Source organism: Vombatus ursinus, unplaced genomic scaffold (genome assembly GCF_900497805.2).
Source record: "Vombatus ursinus unplaced genomic scaffold, bare-nosed wombat genome assembly UNPS02012602.1, whole genome shotgun sequence".
Classification (NCBI taxonomy): Eukaryota; Metazoa; Chordata; class Mammalia; order Diprotodontia; family Vombatidae; genus Vombatus; species Vombatus ursinus.
This window is the reverse complement of record NW_020952380.1, coordinates 1,892,614-1,912,132: the sequence shown is the minus strand read 5'-3', so window position 1 is coordinate 1,912,132 and position 19,519 is coordinate 1,892,614. Positions and strand designations below refer to the sequence as shown.

The following is a 19,519-nucleotide window of genomic DNA, read 5'->3' as shown; positions in this document are numbered from 1 at the left end:
TTGTTGACTTCTTGACGTTCCGCTTTCCTAGATTTTAGGAAAGCTCTCTCTGTGTAGTTGCATTTAAATGTCCAATGCCTGTACATTAACAAGAAGATAAAATTATACTAACACTAGTTTTGTTGGTTTAGAATCCAAATACTTACAATATATGTTGCAACTGAGCCATTCAACTCGTAGCATCATCCACACTAATTGTTTCACCTTCAGAGCACTGAGAAATCAGGTGCTTCGGGACTGGTTTAAGTGACAGCTTTTTTGAGAAAAGTGGAAGCTCTTTTTGGGTATCCATGAATGCCTTATTTACATTTCTAACTTTTTCTTCATTCACAGTATTTATCTTCTTAAGATTTGTGGTAACTGGTTTTGCTTTATTTTTAAATTTATTTTTCACATTTTTGCTGGCAATATGAAATACATTCTTGATCTTCTGTCCTTTCAGCTTTGTTCTTCCCCATTGCATGGTGCTTGTTCACTGATATCCAGAAACAAGATAATCTTAAATGCTGCAGTTTCTTTGTACACTGGACTCCAGTGGTTATCTCAGTCAGTTCTACAAAGTGATAATTCCTGCAAGTTTATCCCCAGGGCCCATACCCAAGCTGTGCACGTGCAGCTGCCTGCCCCGCAAGCTGAACGCCCAGGCCCCAGGCCAAACCCACCAGAGAGGCTCCGCCTTCCCTAGTGTTCCCTATTTTTTTAAAGCAACCTAAAAAAATCTGATCACTAAGGAAATCTCTCTAGTACTTGGGTATAAACTGGATTTTTTTTTAGTGAGTTGAGAATTTTGTATAGGATTGTTCTAGAACATAATGAAAGATATTCACCTATTTTTACTCTGAAAAAAGTTAAGCTTCAATAGGTATTTAAGTGCTTACTGTGACAAAAATTATTTGAAGATCAGGAGTGGTACAGAGATATGATTAAAAACCAGTTTCTAACGGTCAGAGCAGAGACTCACTGTATATATCAGTCACCCCTGGGCAGCATTTTCAGCAACATTATGTAAGTTGTAGTTACATAAGAAGGGTGAGTACAATAGAATTTCAAAGAGTAGATAAGGGAAGGTGATGGTTTACGGACCGAAGAGCAGATAGCTGAAAGGGAAAAATCAGTATAAGGTAAAACAGTAGTGAGCTGTAGCTGAAGTCTAAAGCTATAAATTTGCAAACTGACAAAATAGGAACTAACCAGTTAATGTAGCTGATATCTTGGGTTATTTTTGTAGACTTTAGCTAGTTCTATGCCCTGCTCATTTTGAGTAAATGACAATAATAGAATTGAACCAAAATTATTTTATTTTATCTTATATTAAATGTTTAAATCATATGTCATTTCTTTTTTTGGGGGGGGAGGCAGTCGGGGTTGAGTGACTTGCCCAGGGTCACACAGCTAGGGAGTGTAATGTGCCTGAGGCCAGATTTGAACTTGGGTCCTCCTGACTCCAGGGATGGTGCTCTATCCACTGTGCCACCTAGCTGCCCCAATCATATATCATTTCAAACAATGTTTTAGAGGGAAATTATTACTGTCATTGAAATTTTCTAATGGAGTCCTTCACTCTTCCCCTGCATGGAGTCCCTTGGTCTAGAAGGTGGTAGTTCAGCTGGTTCTGTTGTTCATTCATTTCAGTCATGTTTGACTCCTCATGACCCCCATTTGGAGTTTTCTTGGCAGAGATACTGGAGTGCTTTACCATCTCCTTCTCCAGCTTATTTTACAGATGAGGAAACTGAGGTAAACAGGGTAAACCGACTTGCCCAGGGTCACACAGCTAGTAAGTGTCTGAGGTCAGATTTGAATTCAGGAAAATGAGTCTTCCTGACTCCAGGCCCAGGGCTCTCTGCACTATGGCGCCACCTAGTGGCCCTGAACTGGTTCTCTTTGCATTTATGTCTATGTTGAACACAGCATACTGCACTGTGTACAGGAAGGCTCAGGCCTCCTCTTTGAAGTTTCCATTAGACTGTAAGCACCCTTTGGTCTGGGAGCTGTGGACCCTTGTACTAAGTAAGCAAATACTGCCTTTGGAAGACCCCGTCCCTTCTTGTTTGGACACTACAGTAATACTGCTGATAGATCTTTCTAAATTTGACCTTAGGGACCCAAACTCTCCCAAATTCATTTACATCTCAAAGTGACTTTTCTGTCCTTGTAAATGTTCGGCTGTTTGCTAGTTAGCTGTGTAGGCCCCTGGCCCTCTTTGCTTCTATTTTGACTGTCTGGGCTGCCTGCCCTTCTGTCTCACTTTGTGCTGGTGCTAGAGGGTCCCTGTGTGTACCCCATCAAGGGCTCTGAAAAGAAAGTAGTTTCTACTTAAGCCAGAAGTTCTTCACCATTTTATGTGTTATAGACTCTCTCAGAATAATGTTTGTAAGTAAATGATAAATATGATAAAATTTTGTTAGAAGTCAGTGAAAAGAAATGTGTAGGGTTTTTTTTTTCCTCATCCTAATTCACTAGACACCCTTTCCCCCCCCCCTCCAGAAATCTAAAGGGTCTGTGGACCCCAGGTTAAGAATTTCTGATAAGATGTGAGTACTGAGAAAAAAGTGTTCACCTACATTTGAAACCTTTAAGTATGCTTAGATTTAATTTTTATTCAATTCAGTAAATATTACTCTTGTATACATCTTATTTCCCCCTCTAATTATTCTATAATCAAAGACTTATTCTTTCCTCCATATACTTTTATATATTTCATTAAATATTTCTCAATTACATGTAAAAAATTTTTATGTTTATGCACCAAATACTTTTATGTATTTCATTAAATATTTCTCAGTTACATGTAAAAAATTTTTAATGTTTATGCACCAAATTCTTTCTCTCCCTCTTGCCCACCCCCCACCTTGAGAAGGCAAGCAATTTGATACAAATTATACATGTGAAGTCATGCAAAATATATTTCCATATTAGCCATGTTGCAAAAGAAAACACAGACCAAAAAGAAATCCAACAAAAAAAATTTTTAAAAGGGTGCTTCAATCTACATTCAAACTCCATCAGTTCTTTCTCTGGAAGTTTATTTTTAATAATTATGTATTATTTCTTTATGTGTGTTTTAATGTACTTTCCTCTCCTTTTCCCCCGCTTAAGGCAGGTGATGATAACTGGATGCAGGAGATAAACCAGAACTTGGCAGAAGAGGTGAGGCTTGGAAATTTTTGTTCCCTTGTAATTTTGAATTATATGTTTAGGTTTTTAAAATAACTTGATTCTCTCTTTTCAGGCTGGTCTGAACATTACTCATGTTTGCCTGCCTCCTGACACCAGTGAAGATGAGGTAATGGTCTCTTGTGTTCCTTTTATTAATATTGCCAAGCTGGAAGAGATCCAGCCCTTTCCTGTGGCTAAGAATTTAAAAGGAATATATCTTTTCCACTTGATAGAAATAGTCTTTCGATTCCTGTGTGACCTTGGAATTGTTCCTTCACTATGGCTCAGTGTTTTCATCTTTAAAATGATGAGGTTGGGCTGAATGATCTCTAAAGGCCCTTCTAAGTGTAAAATTCTATTATTTTATTTATTTTCACTTTGCTTATATTATACTAGAGGCCTTTGTGCAAAGCAACACACTCTGGTGAGGTAGAGGTTAGATACAAAATGCAACTCCTTCCCTCTACCACCTTATCAACCAGTTGATACATAAAAAACTCAAACAATGATGTTTTATTCACTTACTTTGGTTAACATCTGTTTTACGTGACTTTTAAAAGAATAAACTTCAGGACAGATAACAATCTGCAGCAATGGAGACAACATAGCAAAATATGTGGGATTCAGCCAAAGCAGTAGTTAGGGAAATGTTTGTGTCTCTGAAACAGCATGCCAGTGAAAAAGAGAAAAAGCAGATCAATGAATTGTTCATGCAGCTAAAAACTAGAAGAACAAATTTAAAATCCCCAATTAAACACCAAAATGAAAATCCTGAAAGTCAAAGGAGAGGGTAATAAAAGTGAAAGTAAGAAAACCATTGAACTAATAATAAAACTAGGAGCTTGTTTTATGAAAAAACCAATAAAATAGATAAACTATTGGTTAATTTGATTTTTAAAAAGAAGAAAATCAAATTACTAGTATCAAAATTGAAAAGGGTGAATGCACCATTAATGATGATGAGAGCAATTATTGGAGTTATTTTGCCCAATTATATGCCAGTAAAACTGACAATTTAAGTGAAATGGATGAATATTTACAAAAATATAAACTGCTCAGATTCACAGAAGAGGAAATAGAATACCTTAAATGTTGTTCAGTCATGTCTGACTCTTCGTGACCCCATTTGGGGTTTTCTCAGCAAAGATACTGGAATGGTTTGCCATTTCCTTCTCCAGCTTATTTTACAGATGAGGAGACCGAGGCAAACAGGGTGAAGTGACTTGCCCTGGGTCGCACAGCTAGTAAGTGTCTGAAGGCCAGATTTGAACTCAGAAAAATGAGTCTTCCTGACTCCAGGCCCTGAACTCCATCTCCAGTAACACTTATTTGCCCAATACTTAAGTAACCTTATGTTATTTTTGTTAGGGCCAAGTTTCTAGTTGCTTCTGTTGGTGCAGAGATTCACCTTCAGAAGCAGCTAGTAAGGTCAGCATTCCTCAGTCATTTTTTTTTTTTATATTTGGGGTTGAATGGGAGACATGAAAAGGGGCCTCTTCTCTGAGGTTGAGTAGACCAGCAATTCTTTTTTTTTTTTTCCCAGCAATTCTTGATATGCATAGATTGCTCCATTGGTATTTTTAGTCTTTCCTTCAGCTTATTATCAGACTTGCCAGGGAATGTGTTTTGAAAATTAGATAAACATTTATGATGAGAGAAATATTGCCAACATTTGACAAAATAGTTAATCATGGAGGCAACTTGGTAAAGTAGAAAGGTGCTGGACTTTGATCCAAAAGACAAGTTACAGCTCTGCTACTCACTTAGCTGGACAGGTCACTTGAATGCCCTGCAGCCTCAGTTTCCTCATCTGTAAAAATGAATGGGTTGGACTTGAACCGTCTAAGGGCCCTTCCAACTCTTAACATTCTGTGATTCTGGGAGTCCCTTACCAGATACGGCCCTCCTGCAATGGTTGCCCAGGCAATAGAGGGTCTTTTAAATAATATTTTTATTGAAATTTTAAAAAAGAATTTAAAATTTTATTTTTTTTATGTTTTGTTTTTTAAATGTTTTTATTTATTTTGTTATTTATTAATTTGTTTGTTTTATTGAAATTTTATATCATAGAAAAAGGGAAAAAAAAGATGGAGTGGAATGATAACTCAACACTGTTTTTTTACCCAACATTCAGCACAGAACAGGAATTTTTTTTTCTCTTTTCTTTTTCTTTCTTTTTTGCTTTTTGGTGAGGTGATCGGGTTTAAGTGACTTGCCCAGGGTTGCACGGCTAGTAGGTGTTAAGTGTTTGAGGTCAGATTTGAACTCAGGTCCTCCTGACTCTAAGACCAGAGCTCTATCCACTGTACCACCTAGCTTCCCCTAGGAATTTACTTTTAAATCAAAATGCTTCTTGTTAAATAAAAATGTGTGGTTATTGGTTGCTTAATCAAAATAGTTTCTGATATTTTTCTATTTAGATTATCGATGAAATCTTGAAGCTCAATGAAGATGCTAGGATTCATGGTCTCGCTCTTCAGCTGTCCCTCAGCTCATTTAGCAACAAGATACTGAATGCTTTGAAACCAGACAAAGATGTGGATGGGTAAGAAGTCACTGTAGTCATTCATCAAATATAACATTTATTAACCACTCAGAGAAATTAAATGGCTTTTGATGTTGTTTCACCTTTATTAAGTGATTTTTTTCACTAAATTTTCCACTGTGTGAGTTCACTGTTATAACAAGTCAAAAAGAAAACTTGAGAAATCCTGGAAGCTCTATTAATGATTTGATTCTTTGTAAGGAACTCGTTATAATTTTTGATGAGATATTCTTTTGAATCACCAGGTTGTCATTTAGTAAATTAGCAACTATGGCCAAACTCTCTTTCTGTTCCCTTGATTATCCTCTGTGATTTACCCACTCACGGACCTACTTTCCCGGCAGCACTGCATCCTTCAACATTTCTAACCCAGTTCAGGACCACCAAAACAACCACAAAAGATTTTCTTTTTAATCAAAATAACAAGGTTTAATTTTAAATTTAAAAAACTAAATAATAAATATCAGCTGCATTAATTTGGATCCCGGAGTATTGTAGGGTTGATAAACTTGTTGAAACATGTCCATTATTGCAGTCGGGACTGAGGTGCATTCATAAGATCCTGGGACCATAAATTTGGAGCTCAAAAAGATGTTAGATTTTAAAGGTCATCTAGTTCACCTTTTGATTTTGCAGGTGAGAAACTGGGGCCTACAGATGTGAAGTGATTTGCCTACAGTCACATAGTAGTAGCAGAGTTAAAATTCAAACCCAGATCCTCTGGCTCTTCCATTCTACCATACTGCTTTCATGTTGTCTTTTAAGGAAATCAACTGATATTTAAAATAGTTTTTACCTTTTTAAAAAAAAATTTTTTGTTCCCAGTAAGGAATTTCCTTTACTAATTCAAATTGATACCTTTTCTGCAACTTACTCCTTAGTTGCTAGAGCGCAGAGATTAAATAACTTGCCCAGGTTCACACAGCCAGTATATACGATGGGTGGAAATGAATCCAGCTCTTTCTGACTCCCAAGACCAGTTTTCTAACCAATATTTTGTGCTGCCTCTCTATTTTAAAATTAAATATGCAAATTAATTTAGGGAGTATTATCACTTTAATTACATTGATACAGTCCATCCCATAAATATTGATTGTCCCGCTAGCATTTTAGGTCTTTCTTTATTTCAGTTATTATAATTTTTTGTCTCTCTTTACACTTTTCATTTGTATATCTAGGTAAATTAATTCCCAAATATTTAATATTTTTGTAAATGGAATTCCTATTTCTTAATGTTACTAATACCAGAATGTGCTTGATTATTATGTGATAAGATACTCTTAAATTCACTACCCATACTCAGTTAAAAGACCACAAGCTATCTGAATATTTAGGATCTTCCTTGCTTAGGCCCCAACACTGACTTTAATTAAGGACAGATGGCTAGCAATCATTTCTGTTATGTATCAGGATTCCGGTGGTAGTATCAGCCACTTGGGTTGACTAGGTGGTGCAGTGGATAGAGGGCTGGGCCTCAACCTTAATAAATATATTAAATATATCTAGATTAAAAAGAATCTATGTGCATTGTATTAATTACTAGATAGTAAACTTTGGAGAAGGATTCATGGTTTACTATCTAATCATTAACACAGGGCACAGTAATGAAATTTTGAGGTGCCATGGGGTCATGCCATCTTGAGTTGAGCCCTGTAATACATTAATGGAAAACAGGGAATTTATGTATTATGTATTCTTTCTTTATTAATGCACTTTAGCCTTGATGGATGAGAACTTCTAAAACCTGAAAGTGAGTTTATCACTTTCAGTGATTGATTTTAAAATTTTCTAAGTAAAGTGGCAAAATATGAAAAATTCTTTTAAGAAAATGTAATTATTTTGCAAATAAACTTCATCAAGACCATCAACTCATGTTATCCACTTTGAGAGAGTCTGGCTCTACTTTGGTCTGAATTTGAACTGGCAAAGAAATTGAACCTACTCCCCTCTCCCCCATTGTGTCCTTACTTTAAGTCATTTTGGTACCAAAAATTCATAATATCATAGTTCTAGAACTGGAAGGAACCTTAGAAATCATCTATTATGTTGCCCTTATTCTACAGTTGAGGAAACTGAGGGAACTGAACTTTAGTGACTTGGAGATCAGTCACAGAAATGGAGTGCACATGGAGGTGAATATATGGGTTTTGACCCTGTTTTGCCAGGTTGTCCAAAAGTGAGATGGTTAGCAGTAGATTTGGGGAGTAGCTTGAAGCATGAATTTAAGGCTTTAACTCCCATTGAGATCTCCTTTTTGGCCTGTGGGGTCAGAGTGAAGATTCTTCCACCAATATTCATTACAAAGTAAATTTCATTCTCTGCTCACTTTCAGTCTTATTTTTAATCATTCAGTTTATCAAGCCCTGGGTCATATTTCCTTTAAACTTCACCATGCTGAATTTAGTTGAATATTTGTTACCATCTCATTTACATATTTCTTTGTATTATGCCTCAGGGTGACAGATATAAACCTGGGAAAGTTGGTACGTGGAGATGCCCATGAATGTTTTGTTTCACCTACTGCCAGAGCTGTGATTGAACTTCTTGAGAAATCAGGTAATAGCAAAAGTAATAATAGTAATTGTCATTTAAGTATTGCTAAAGGAAGGAAGGAAGGAGGGATAGAGGAAGGAAAAAAGGTTCAACTACAAGTGAGATGGAAAGGAAGGGAAAGAGAAAGAAGGACAGATCCAGCTTCAAGTGAGATGGAAATGTCTCAAGGTTCTTGTAATAATGGTAATGCCTCTTTTTTAGTGTCATTTCCATCAGTAAAATCATATCATTTTCTGAAGCTGAACCATTTGACAGTGCCAAGGACTTTCTTTTCTGGGTCGTCAGTAGCTGTGGTCATGGTACCTGCATGAGCAGTTCCCAAGCTATATCTCCACATGGGTTGCTTTCCCAGGGTGATGGTTGGAGGCATTCTATAACACTGTAGTAGCAAGTACTGCTGTTCCCAAGGTTCTTGGATTCAGGGACTTGGGGTGTCTTCCATCAGGATCTGAGAGGAGATGGAGGATAGCATGGCAGTGGTGGTTTGACTGGCCTGTTATATGCTGACCCTTGTCTCACTCCCTTAGGAAGCTGCTTCTGCTAGGTTGGCTTGTGTGCCCTGTGTCAGTTGTTTGACCTTTGGTGGGAATGGCTAGGCTCGATGAAGGAATGGTGGTCTGGGGTATGCTGACATTTCTAGGGCTCTTGTGCCCCTTTGACTATTGATGGTAATTGGTCAGCAATTGTTGCTGGTGGAAGTGAGTAAGGTGGGCTACTTCTGTACCATGACTTTTCACCTCAGTAATAACTGCATGGATTGGTCTGGTAGTTTGGGGAGCATTACTATTTCCAAGACTCTTGGGTTTAGGATTCCTAAAAAGTTTTTATTGGAGTCTGAGGGGAGATAGCAGATAGAAGGGCTGGCCTTGAAGTCAGGAAGGCCAGAGTTGGAATCCTGCCTCAGATACAAACCTTAAAACACTATTTACATATTAATAATTACTGTTGTTATTACAAAGAGCTTTGCTACGCTTTCTTATCTGATCTTTCCAATACCCTATATGTTAGGCAGACAGGTATTAATCACTTTGTTTTATGCATTAGTAAATGGAGAGTCAGATTAAGTAATTTATTCTCCTGTGGTTGCCCAGTTAAGTAATTACAGTGCTGGTGCTCAAGGTTTTCTGATTCCAAATCTAGTATTTTTTCCTCTCATAGTCTCTCGTAAAAAGTTAGCCAAGACATTAATGTTTATATATTTGGAAAGATTACCTTTTTATGCGATTCTAAATTGAAATCTAAAAGTTACTTTCATTTTTTCCCTCTGAAATAATTTAATTGGGGAGGGATGAGGGAAAGAAGGTTATAGTTATCTATTCTTGGCTAATTTTTATTTTAACTACTATTTTATTTATTATTATTATAATATTTAACTAATATTTTATTTTAACTTGGATAGTTACAATACCATATAAAAGGAAAAAACATGAAGTTGAAAGAAAAAAAATGCTTTCATATAGATTCTGAATTTCCCCCCAGAAGCAGTCAGAGCAGATATGCTGAAGAATAATGCTTTTGGCATTAGTTTATTTAAAATCCACCATCTTGTGCTAATTGAAAAGACTGTCCTGAATAAGCATAGATTCCTAGGATTATTGCCCTAGATATTTTCATGGGAAAAAAACTAAGCCCCATAGAGGAAAAGTGTGACCTTCCTGCACAGCTCTTGGTTAGAGTCTAAACTAGAACCCCGGTCTTTTCTGCATCTTAGTCTCACATCCTTTCTGCTGCATAACAAATTATAGTTTATTTAGTTCAACGCATGGGAGCTAAGCCGTGCTGCCATTCAGAGATATTTTCAGGCTTATTCCCTTGGCCTTGAATTCTTCTATGTGTAACATAAAGGTATTGGTATTCTCTGCTTCACAAATGTTCAATTTAGTGAATAAATGATTGTAGGATATTTAGTATATTGAATGTGCTGTTTAATAAAACCTTGATTAACTGGAACTCAAATAAATTTTATTTTAAGCGATCTGCTTTTAGAAGGAAAAAAGAAAAGAAAAATGACAACCCAGCAAGATTATGTCAGGCATTTATTAAAAGAGTCAACTTCCAGGACTTGTCTTGTGGTCAGCATACACAGAAAGCCCAGTTTCCTTATGCCATCTACATGATAGTCAATGTATATGTATTATTCAGACAGATCATCCCAATGTTCTACAAGAGCCTTCATTATTTTTTTAAAAAGAAGAGAGTTATGTTCTGTAAGCATATATTTTGTGGATTTTTTTCTGGGGCATAGAGGATACGAATGAGAAAATGTGTGTTCAGAAAAGGAGGAATAACACGGACAAACTAAATGTTGCCCTGGTACCCACACACTATAAAAAAAAGAGCCAGAGGAAGGCTTCTGTTGTATTGGGTAGATTCTCTTCGGAGGAACTGTGGGAAAATATAAATCATAATTAAATAGGCTGGGAAAAGTGGGGATTGGGTTACACTCTGCACCAGTGGAAGGAATTAACCACATCAGTTAGATCACAGATCCATTGATGCAGTACCTTCAAGGGTAGAGAGGGTACATTTTTAGAATGCATTATAGGGAGGTTTTTCTAGTAACAAGGGTTGAAACAAAGGTTTTTATCAGTTAACCTGAAATTTTATTTCCTCAGAACTGCCCGTTCCCTGGGGGTGGGAAGAACAGAACATCCTGCTCCCAGGGGAGCATTCTGAGAGAGCTTGCTGTCATGCTGATTCTCCATCATGGATTAGTCCCAACTGGTTTAATGTTAAAAGTGGGGCTTTCATTTCTTCACATCTAGGACTCATAGAAAAGTCCAGAAATCTTGATGATGATGATAGATTGGGGCTTTTTTTCTTTTTTTTTTCTTTTCAGAGTTCATCATAGATGGGAAGAAAGTGCTGGTGGTAGGGGCCCACGGACCTTTGGAAGCTGCCCTGCAGTGCCTATTCCAGAGGAAAGGAGCCATGACAATGATCTGCCCATGGAAGACTCCTCAGCTTCAGAGCAAGGTAAATAGCCTGCATCATGCAGCCCTTGCAGGACAGAATTTGGAATTGAGCCTTGAAGTTTGATGTTTTTGAAAACGTAGACTGTGAGGTTTGATGTTTTTGAGTGGCAAATACCCTCCCAAGGAAATGAAAATATTAAGAGTAATTGACCATTGTATAGGAAAATAGCAGCCCCAAGACCAGAAATCCTTAGCGTTTACAGGTAGTTATTTTCAAGTAATTCGAATAGTTTGTCTCTTAAGTCTTAAGCAGACAACTGAGCTGCTGCTGTTGGATTTAGGACTGGGGAGCAGGACACGCTGAACTCCACAGAGAGCTTTCATTTCCTGGAGTCCGACTATTGACCATCCAGCCAGAATTGGGGAAGAAGAGAGGAGAGTGCCTTGTTATTTGTATTTAGAAAAAAGGAAAGGGTAGGGCTCACTCAGCATAAAAGAGATTATTAAATATAGTCAGTCACCTGGGAAGAGTCCTTCTGTGAACAGACTCCCTGCTGTCGAATGAATGAAGTCTATTTTCTCTTGCCTCACATTTAAGACCAGCCTGGCCAGATCTCTCACCATATGGTAATCCCTGCCTTCCCTCTCCGTGTTCCCAACATACAATGGTTCCTTGAATACTTTAAAGCCCAACTGAAATGCTGCTTCCTCCGTGAAGCCTTTCCTAACTCCTCCTCACCTCGGTAATGAGCTTTTACCACTCACCTAGCCCTTTGTACTGAATCTTTTTAATGCACTTATGATGTGAGTCTGTCCTAGTTGCCTGTCTTTGTGTCAGACGGTGCATCTTCACCTCCTCAGTGTGGTCATCTTCCATAGTTGCTTCTGATCTTTAGATCACAATCATGGTTCTCTGCTAGCTATTTTCCTCCCACCTATTTTAAGTTACAACAGCTTAGTTGAGGATGTAATTTACATGCAGGGTTTTTCTGTTACTGAAATTTGTCTAGGGGGTTACCGGATTAATCTCAGTGCGTTTTGTTCCATTAAAAAAAGAATGATGATGCTGTCCTGGAGAGTCTAGACTTTCAATAGTCATCATGCATTTATTATTAAGTGTCTGTGCTAGATGCCCAACTATTGTTCTCATGACAGTCTATGATGAGGCCTCATCTGATTGATTATGGGGCCAGTGGTTGGTAGTATGTTTCCCTGTCAAGCTTGGGCCATTATGCGTTAGAGGGAGAGAGACATGGCAGCCTGTTCTCTTCTCCCCTTATACTTCCCACCCCTCCCGACCGCAACTCACCCCCACTCACTGTCAGGACCTGGACAAAGTTCTTCTCCCCTCAGTATCCTGGCTCTTCTCCTTTGTTCCACTCCTTCTCCCTTTACTTCTCCATAATCAATCTTAAGCCTTCGTGGAATTGGAAAATAGATGATCTTTTGGAAAAAGTTAGCGACCCCTGTTCTCCATTGTATTGAGTGTATGTGCTGATACTTTCATTGAATCTGAGGTATAGAACCAGCCTCATAGATGTAATTTTTTTCTAAGTAGTATATTCTTCCCCACACCTCATTTTCCAAGTAAAAATTTCACCTATCATGTGAAAATTGAAGAGCATAATTTGTACTTCAAATAAATTTTTGGAATGATAAAATTATTTAGATTAATCATTATTTGTACTCTTGGAATCCTTACTAAAGTTTGGCACAATCCCATCTAAAATATGTGAGAGTGGTATATGACCACTTCATGTAAATGAGATTCTGGCTCAGTTAAAAGTTGGATTAGTCAGGAGCAGCTAGGTGGCACAGTGGATAGAACACTGTCCCTGAAGTCAGGAGGACCTGAGTTCATGGCCTCAGACGCATAACGCTCACTAGCTGTGTGGCTCTGGACAAGTCACTTAACCCTAACTGCCTCACCCAAAAAAAAAAAAAAGAAGTTGGACTAGTCTAGAAGTTCTTAACTCATTTGTGCCTGAACTTTAACAGTCTAGTGAAGCCTAGACCCCTTCTAAAAAAATACTTTTAAAATGTATAGGATTGTAAATTTCAGTTATACATTTCAATTATATTGAAATGGCTATCAAATATATTTCAATTATATTGAAATAGTTATAAAATACTTTTAAAATCAAATTTGATATTGTAATATAGGTTCTTTTATTGCATTAAATAACAAAACAATGCATTTAAAATATAGGAAGTTAAAGAGTCTATAAATGCATTAATTTTAGAATAGTTATGAGCATATACTACTTTAAGATACCTGCAACAACTAATGTGAATATGGAAGTATCTAGGATTTCTATCAGTGACAAAGTCATGAGGACAACTAATCCTGTTGTGGTTTGGTGCATATCTTCCTAATTGAAGGAGAAATTAAATTTCTGTTATAGGTAGTGAAAATAAGTAAGTTTTTTCTCCCATCCAGCCGAGTTCACGGACTTTTGAACTCTGTTGTTCAGTTGTTTTTCAGTCATGTCTGACTGGGGTTTTCTTGACAAAAATACTGGAGTGCTTTGCCATTTCCTTCTCCAGCTCATTTTACAGATAAGGAAACTAAGGCAAACAGGGTGAAATGACTTGCCCAGGGTCACACAGCTAGTGTCTGAGGCCGAATTTGAATTCAGGACGATGAGTGTTCTTGACTCCAGTCCAGGCACTCTATCCAGTGCACACTTAGCTGCCCGATCTGAGGTCTATTGATAGATTTCTTGGGGGGAACGGGGTCTGTGGACCCAGTTTAAGAACCCTTAGACTAGATGGCCCCTGGGGTCTGTTCGAGCTCTGAGAGCTGGTGAAGATGGTGAGTTTGCAGGGTGGTCTGTAATTACATTGCCATAAAGGCTCTCTCTGATTTTTGAACTTGAATGAAGGGTCAAGCTACTTTCCCAGAGATTTCCACAAGGTGGCAGCCAATTAAAGAAAATTCAAATGTAGCCCGTCGTATTTTAGAGCTAAGTATTTTGGGTTCAGAAGCTCAGAGGAAAAGGAAAACAAAATATTCCTTGAGCTGAACAGCTGTGGTAAGAAGAGAAAATACCTCCATTGGCAACTGAATGCTTTCACAGCTGCCGCAGATGCTTTTGCTGTCTGGTTTTTATTTTTGAAACAATATGGCATTTTAAGAAGTCCTTTTTACTTAGCACATCAATCCCTTTCCCCTGCTCTTTTATTTTTAATTGAATCTTCGTAGTGAATAAAGAAAGTCTTTGTCACTTTCTTTTTCAAAAAAGGTCTCTTGATATTTCAAAATAAGCAATTTTGAGACTTTTCTGTAGGAAGCATGTGGATCTGGAGATATATACACATGTTCTCATGAAGAACTGATATAGAAACACTTGCTGAGCATCCATGGTTCTTACATCTAGGGTGCGATGAATCCCATACATGCCAACCAACACCCCTATCATTACTTCCTATAGCAATCTCTGTTACTTTTTGCTGCCAAAGAAAGGTCTGAGGTTCCACACATTTGCCTTCAAAATTTCATTTTGGCTCTGGGATACAGAATAGTCTCACTTATCATTTCCTCTCCTTGGCCTCCTTACTTGTTCAGGCTAATGTTTTGCCAGAACCCAAGAACACACGCCTTTTTTAGCTGTGACTTAAGCAGTTTGCACTATATGAAGTCAAATCTTGATTATACCATGCATGAGCTCAGGGCATCTTTTTCCTCTTTTTTTCTTGTCATCGATTTTTGATACCCTTTCCCTATTTTTCAAATATTTCAAAATTTTTCAAAATTTTAAAATTTTCAGAATAATAATCAACACTTATGCAGGTGTACAGAGTGCTTTCTTTGTAATAACCCTGTGAGGTTGATGGTGTTAGTATTCTTACTCCCTACCTTATAGATGAGGAAACTGAGGCCTAGAGAGGACCAGTGACTTCCCTGAGGGCAATCAAACCCAGGGTTTGTACCTCCAAGTACAGTGTCTTTATCAGATTGCCAAAAGGTATGGAGAAAGCAGAGGTCATGACTGTTTTTAGGTATTCTTGAATCTGGCAGTACTGGACATCAGTCTCCACTTAATGTACTTTTACTTAGAGGATTAGTTCCTCTGGAATTTAGATTCAAACCTTGTGATGGAAGGGTACAGCCGGCAAAATCACACTTAGCCACAGAGCTAGCTCCCTAAAGGCTGTAGCCAAGGCCACACTTACTGTACCCTCTGAATCAGGGATTTGGTGAAGCCTTTGGCCCCTTCTCTAAATAATGTTTTTAAATGCATGAAATAGAATACATAACATTATGAAAGAAGCCAATTACATTTAAATACAGTTAAGTAATTTTTTTTAGAAATAAGTTTCCAGATGCTAGTTTAAGAACCCCTGTTCATACATGGTTCTGAAGGAGAGACTGAGAAATTTTAATTAGTCCACTTAACTTAATTGTTTTGTTTTGTTTTGTTTATGTGGCTTTTTGGCTTGTGGAGGTTGGGGAAGGCATCTTTAGGCTGAAGGTAGTATAGGTACAATGAGAGTCGGCGGAGATCCCAAACCATTTAATAAGTGGTTACTTGTAGCTGGCTCAGTGCTTGGCACAACTGTGAGAAATTTGGTCAGGAATTTCGTGTGTGACTTGAATTTGGGGGAGGGGAGGAAAGAAAAGGGAATTATGACTTTTGCACCCAAATATTAGGATCAATTGCTAAAAGTGCTTAGCACAGTGCCTCACATATAGTAAGTGCTTAATAAATGTTAATTTTTTTTTCTCTATTTCCTAAAATATACCTTGTGAAGTAAGTTTGGGAAATTGGGCTGGCTGCCAAAAAGGATGACATATGCCCACTGAATTTCTGTTGAATGTCATGTATATGTAAAAGACTATTGTTAAGCAAACTTCTTTATTGAATCAGTCAATAATAATAAACAGTTTTATACAGCTATGTAAAGGTTTGCAAAGTGCTTTACATAAATGACCTCTTCTGATCCTTACCACAACCCTGGGAGATAATTACTATCCCCACTTTACAGATGAGGAAGCTGGGGCTGTGAGAATTTAAGAGGCTTGCCTAGGGTCACACAGCTGGTGTGTATCTGAAAAACTGGATTTGAACTCAGGTGTTCTTGATTCCAAGTTCAGTATTTTATCCACTACACCAGCGGTGTCAGACTTGATAACCCTAATTGGAAAATATTTAACAAAATAAGTAAAAATACAGTATAACATAGATAATGTAAATGTGTGGTTTTCTAAGTCATCGTTACCCACAGGGGTCCCTGTATAGTTTAGTGACCCTGGGTTTTTGTTACCACTACAATGCACCACTTAGAATGCTGTAAGAGTATAGGCCAGTTTTTCTCCACTGATGAACTAGCAGTTATTCAAAATTTTAAGTGAGTAAGCAGAGTAAATAGAGTCCAGGGAAGGCCCTCTCTCAGTTCATCAAATTGTGTTGACTTTTGTAGGATTCTTTTTTACCTATAGTGTTAGGGAGGGAGCTGGCCAGCTCCTGTGTGGTCCTGTGTTTAGGGAATGTTAGCCAAGTGGAAAACTTCATCTTAAACATATCACAATGTTTGTTCTCAGTTGTGAGCCCTGTGTTCTGGGAGCTTAAAATTTAAAGTATTTTACTTTTCTAAAATAGTGTCTAATGATCCGTGTGCTCCCTGTGTAGCAGTAGCGGGAATTGTGACTTGCATATTTTGAGTTCTGTGGATAAGTGAACAACAGCATTGTGGAACAGCATCTGCTTTTATCAAGGAGAATTAAGAGCCGAGTTTAAGGCTCAGATCCAGAGTACTACCTATGATCTTCCTAATGCATTATGCATTCAGCATGTAATTCCCAAAGTTAGGGGGAAGGGAATGCATTCAACATATATTTCCCAGAGAAGGGGTGGGGGATACCTGGGCATGTGGCCAATTCAGCCCTGTGCTGAAAAATGCTGATTGGTTGTTCTGAAGCCAAAGCCCTGGCCTCAATCTGGCCCTGGAGGTCTGAGAAATCTCTTACATACACCCTTTCCTGGTCTCTAGAACTCTTATAATCTATATTAGAGTTACTGGGTCGGCCCCAAAACTAAACCACATTTGGGGATACCATGGCTAGCCTGGGTTTTAAAAGAAGTCCCCTCCCAAACCCTCCCGTCCCCCAAAAACATGGATCCACCCCAGTCCCAAACACTATAGACTGTGCTGCACACATTTATTGCTTATAAAGCAGCCTACTACCATATCTACAGATATTCATGAAGTGGGGGTATGGCTGGGTAGGGGGATTGTAGTAGACACACCCATTCTTTTGTGTGATAGGTTTAAGGCTATGATCTAAGGCACAGCTGGATGGTCATATTTTAAAGGCCTTCCAGCTGTGACAGGTCAGGTAAATCCCAACTGTGTGTAGAAGAAATAAGCCAGAAAACAGAGGATTGTTTGTTTTACTCTGCTCTAGTGGATTTTGTTTCTGGTTTTCCCAAACCACAAGCCCTCAACAAAGACTGATTTCACATGTGAGGTATATCAGCATGAAGTAAAAATAAATTAGGTCCTTCACATACATTCAACAAAAGAGTGGATCTGGAGACCAAGTTCTAATTGTGATGTGGTTAGAAGAAGGTTCTAAAGGTGATTTAGGGGGTTCTGTGAGTGATTATACCTATCATCACTGTGGCATTCCTTTCCCATTAACTTTAGGTATTCCAGTGAACCATGTGGTAATTTTATTTATCGAAAGAGTACTTTTAAAGTTAACACTAGACTTCTGTAGAAGAAGACATTTCCATTTGTTAAATTTCCATTAAAAACCAATCTGGAGACAGTACAGCACCAAGATAGATGATAGAGAATAGAAGCCAAACGTGGAGATGCCATGTTTTCATTGCATTTCCTATTAAAGTCTTATGACTGTTATGTAGCGCTACATCTCAGACGTTAAAAACTATAGCCTGATAGATAGGTCATGGAGATGGTGACTTAATAATATCTTATATCACTTAATATAAAGTGTGTCACTTACCTCACAATGAGGCCTTGGGTGAGTCACCTCTTCTGTATGCAGCAGAAAGGAGAAAGCTAACCTTAGACGGAATGGACTAAAACTAACATGTAACATAGCCATATTGGTATAACTTTGTGATTGGGTCTAATCTTCCTCCTGGACTAGCTCAACTTCCATGACTTAGGTCTGGAGTAAGTTGGATGAAGATAACCCCTTGCCACCAGGTGTAATCTAAAAAATAGATTCCATTCAATGAACATTTATTAAGTGCCTCTGCTGTAAGTAGAGTACTGTGTTAGAAATTGGTGGTGGGAGTCCAAATTAGATAGCTTTTCTTAGGTTCAAACTTTGTGTCTCAGATTATGAGACTAATGAATCGCTTATCCTATTAATAGTTAACTAAGAGTTGACTGTCAAGCAATAAGCATTTATTCAATACCTGTTGTGTGCCTGTCACTGTGATAGGCACCTGGGATACAAATAAAAAGAATGAAGCATTCTCTACTTAATTTTCTAATGTAAAAATTAAACAATACTTGTTTTCTTAAGGAGGGTTGTGGTTTTCATGTATTGATAACATAGTTTTCTCTAGACCAGAGATCTGCAAACTAAGACTTTTCAGCCCTGAGAGCTAAGAATGGTTTTAACATTTTAAAATAAAGATTTTATTTTATTTAAAATGTAAAAACCATTCTTGGCTCCTGGGACTATACTTAACAAAAATCAGCAGTGAGGCCCTTGGATCATAGTATGCTACCCTTCTTACCCATACCCTAGTTCTCTTCTTTCCTTGCTATTTTTGACCTTTTCATTGCTCATTAGCATTTTAACAAGACTATTTGTTAAAGAAATTAAAGGCATTTGTGATTCGGTAGAATAGAAGAAAATCCTGGCTTTGCCACTTAACTAGCCCTATGACATAAAGTAAGTCATTATTATTATTATTATTATTAATTATTATTACTTCTAGTTGACATAAAAATTGTCCAAGGATTTGTTGATAGGTAGTGCTGCTCATTGTTACTTAAAAAACCGGAGAGATATTTTAATAACCAGTTTGTTGTTTGCTCTAAGCATAGGCCCACGGTGCATAAAAACCAGTGGATCTCAACTGACATTTTCAGCAACCTTTTATACTTTCTAGTGACACAAGTGGGATGAATACTATGGAAATTTACTGAGGGTAGAAAGGGAAGTAAAGATTTTCATATTGAAGAACCAGTTGCAATGTAGCGTATGGGCTCTGGACCACTCCCCTCCACCACCCCCCACCCTTGCCTTTGAACTTTCCCATGAATTTCAGGAACCCAGTTTCTGAACCTTCCCATCTCCACCTAGATTCTCAATAATCCTTTCAACTATCCTACCTCTGACCCAGCCCAGCCCTTCATT

The 19,519-nt window shown here is 37.8% G+C and overlaps 1 protein-coding gene across 1 annotated transcript in view; it reads left to right on the top strand.

Moving 5' to 3' along the window:
* Positions 1–19,519, top strand: part of MTHFD1L (methylenetetrahydrofolate dehydrogenase (NADP+ dependent) 1 like) — a 214,189-nt gene that overhangs the window by 12,182 nt on the left and 182,488 nt on the right. Inside the window, exons 3-7 of the mRNA XM_027857977.1 lie at positions 3,100–3,150; positions 3,233–3,286; positions 5,580–5,704; positions 8,160–8,260; positions 11,097–11,233. Of these exons, the coding sequence (XP_027713778.1) occupies positions 3,118–3,150; positions 3,233–3,286; positions 5,580–5,704; positions 8,160–8,260; positions 11,097–11,233 (450 nt within the window). The 5' untranslated portion in view covers positions 3,100–3,117. The remainder of the gene's footprint in view (positions 1–3,099; positions 3,151–3,232; positions 3,287–5,579; positions 5,705–8,159; positions 8,261–11,096; positions 11,234–19,519) is intronic.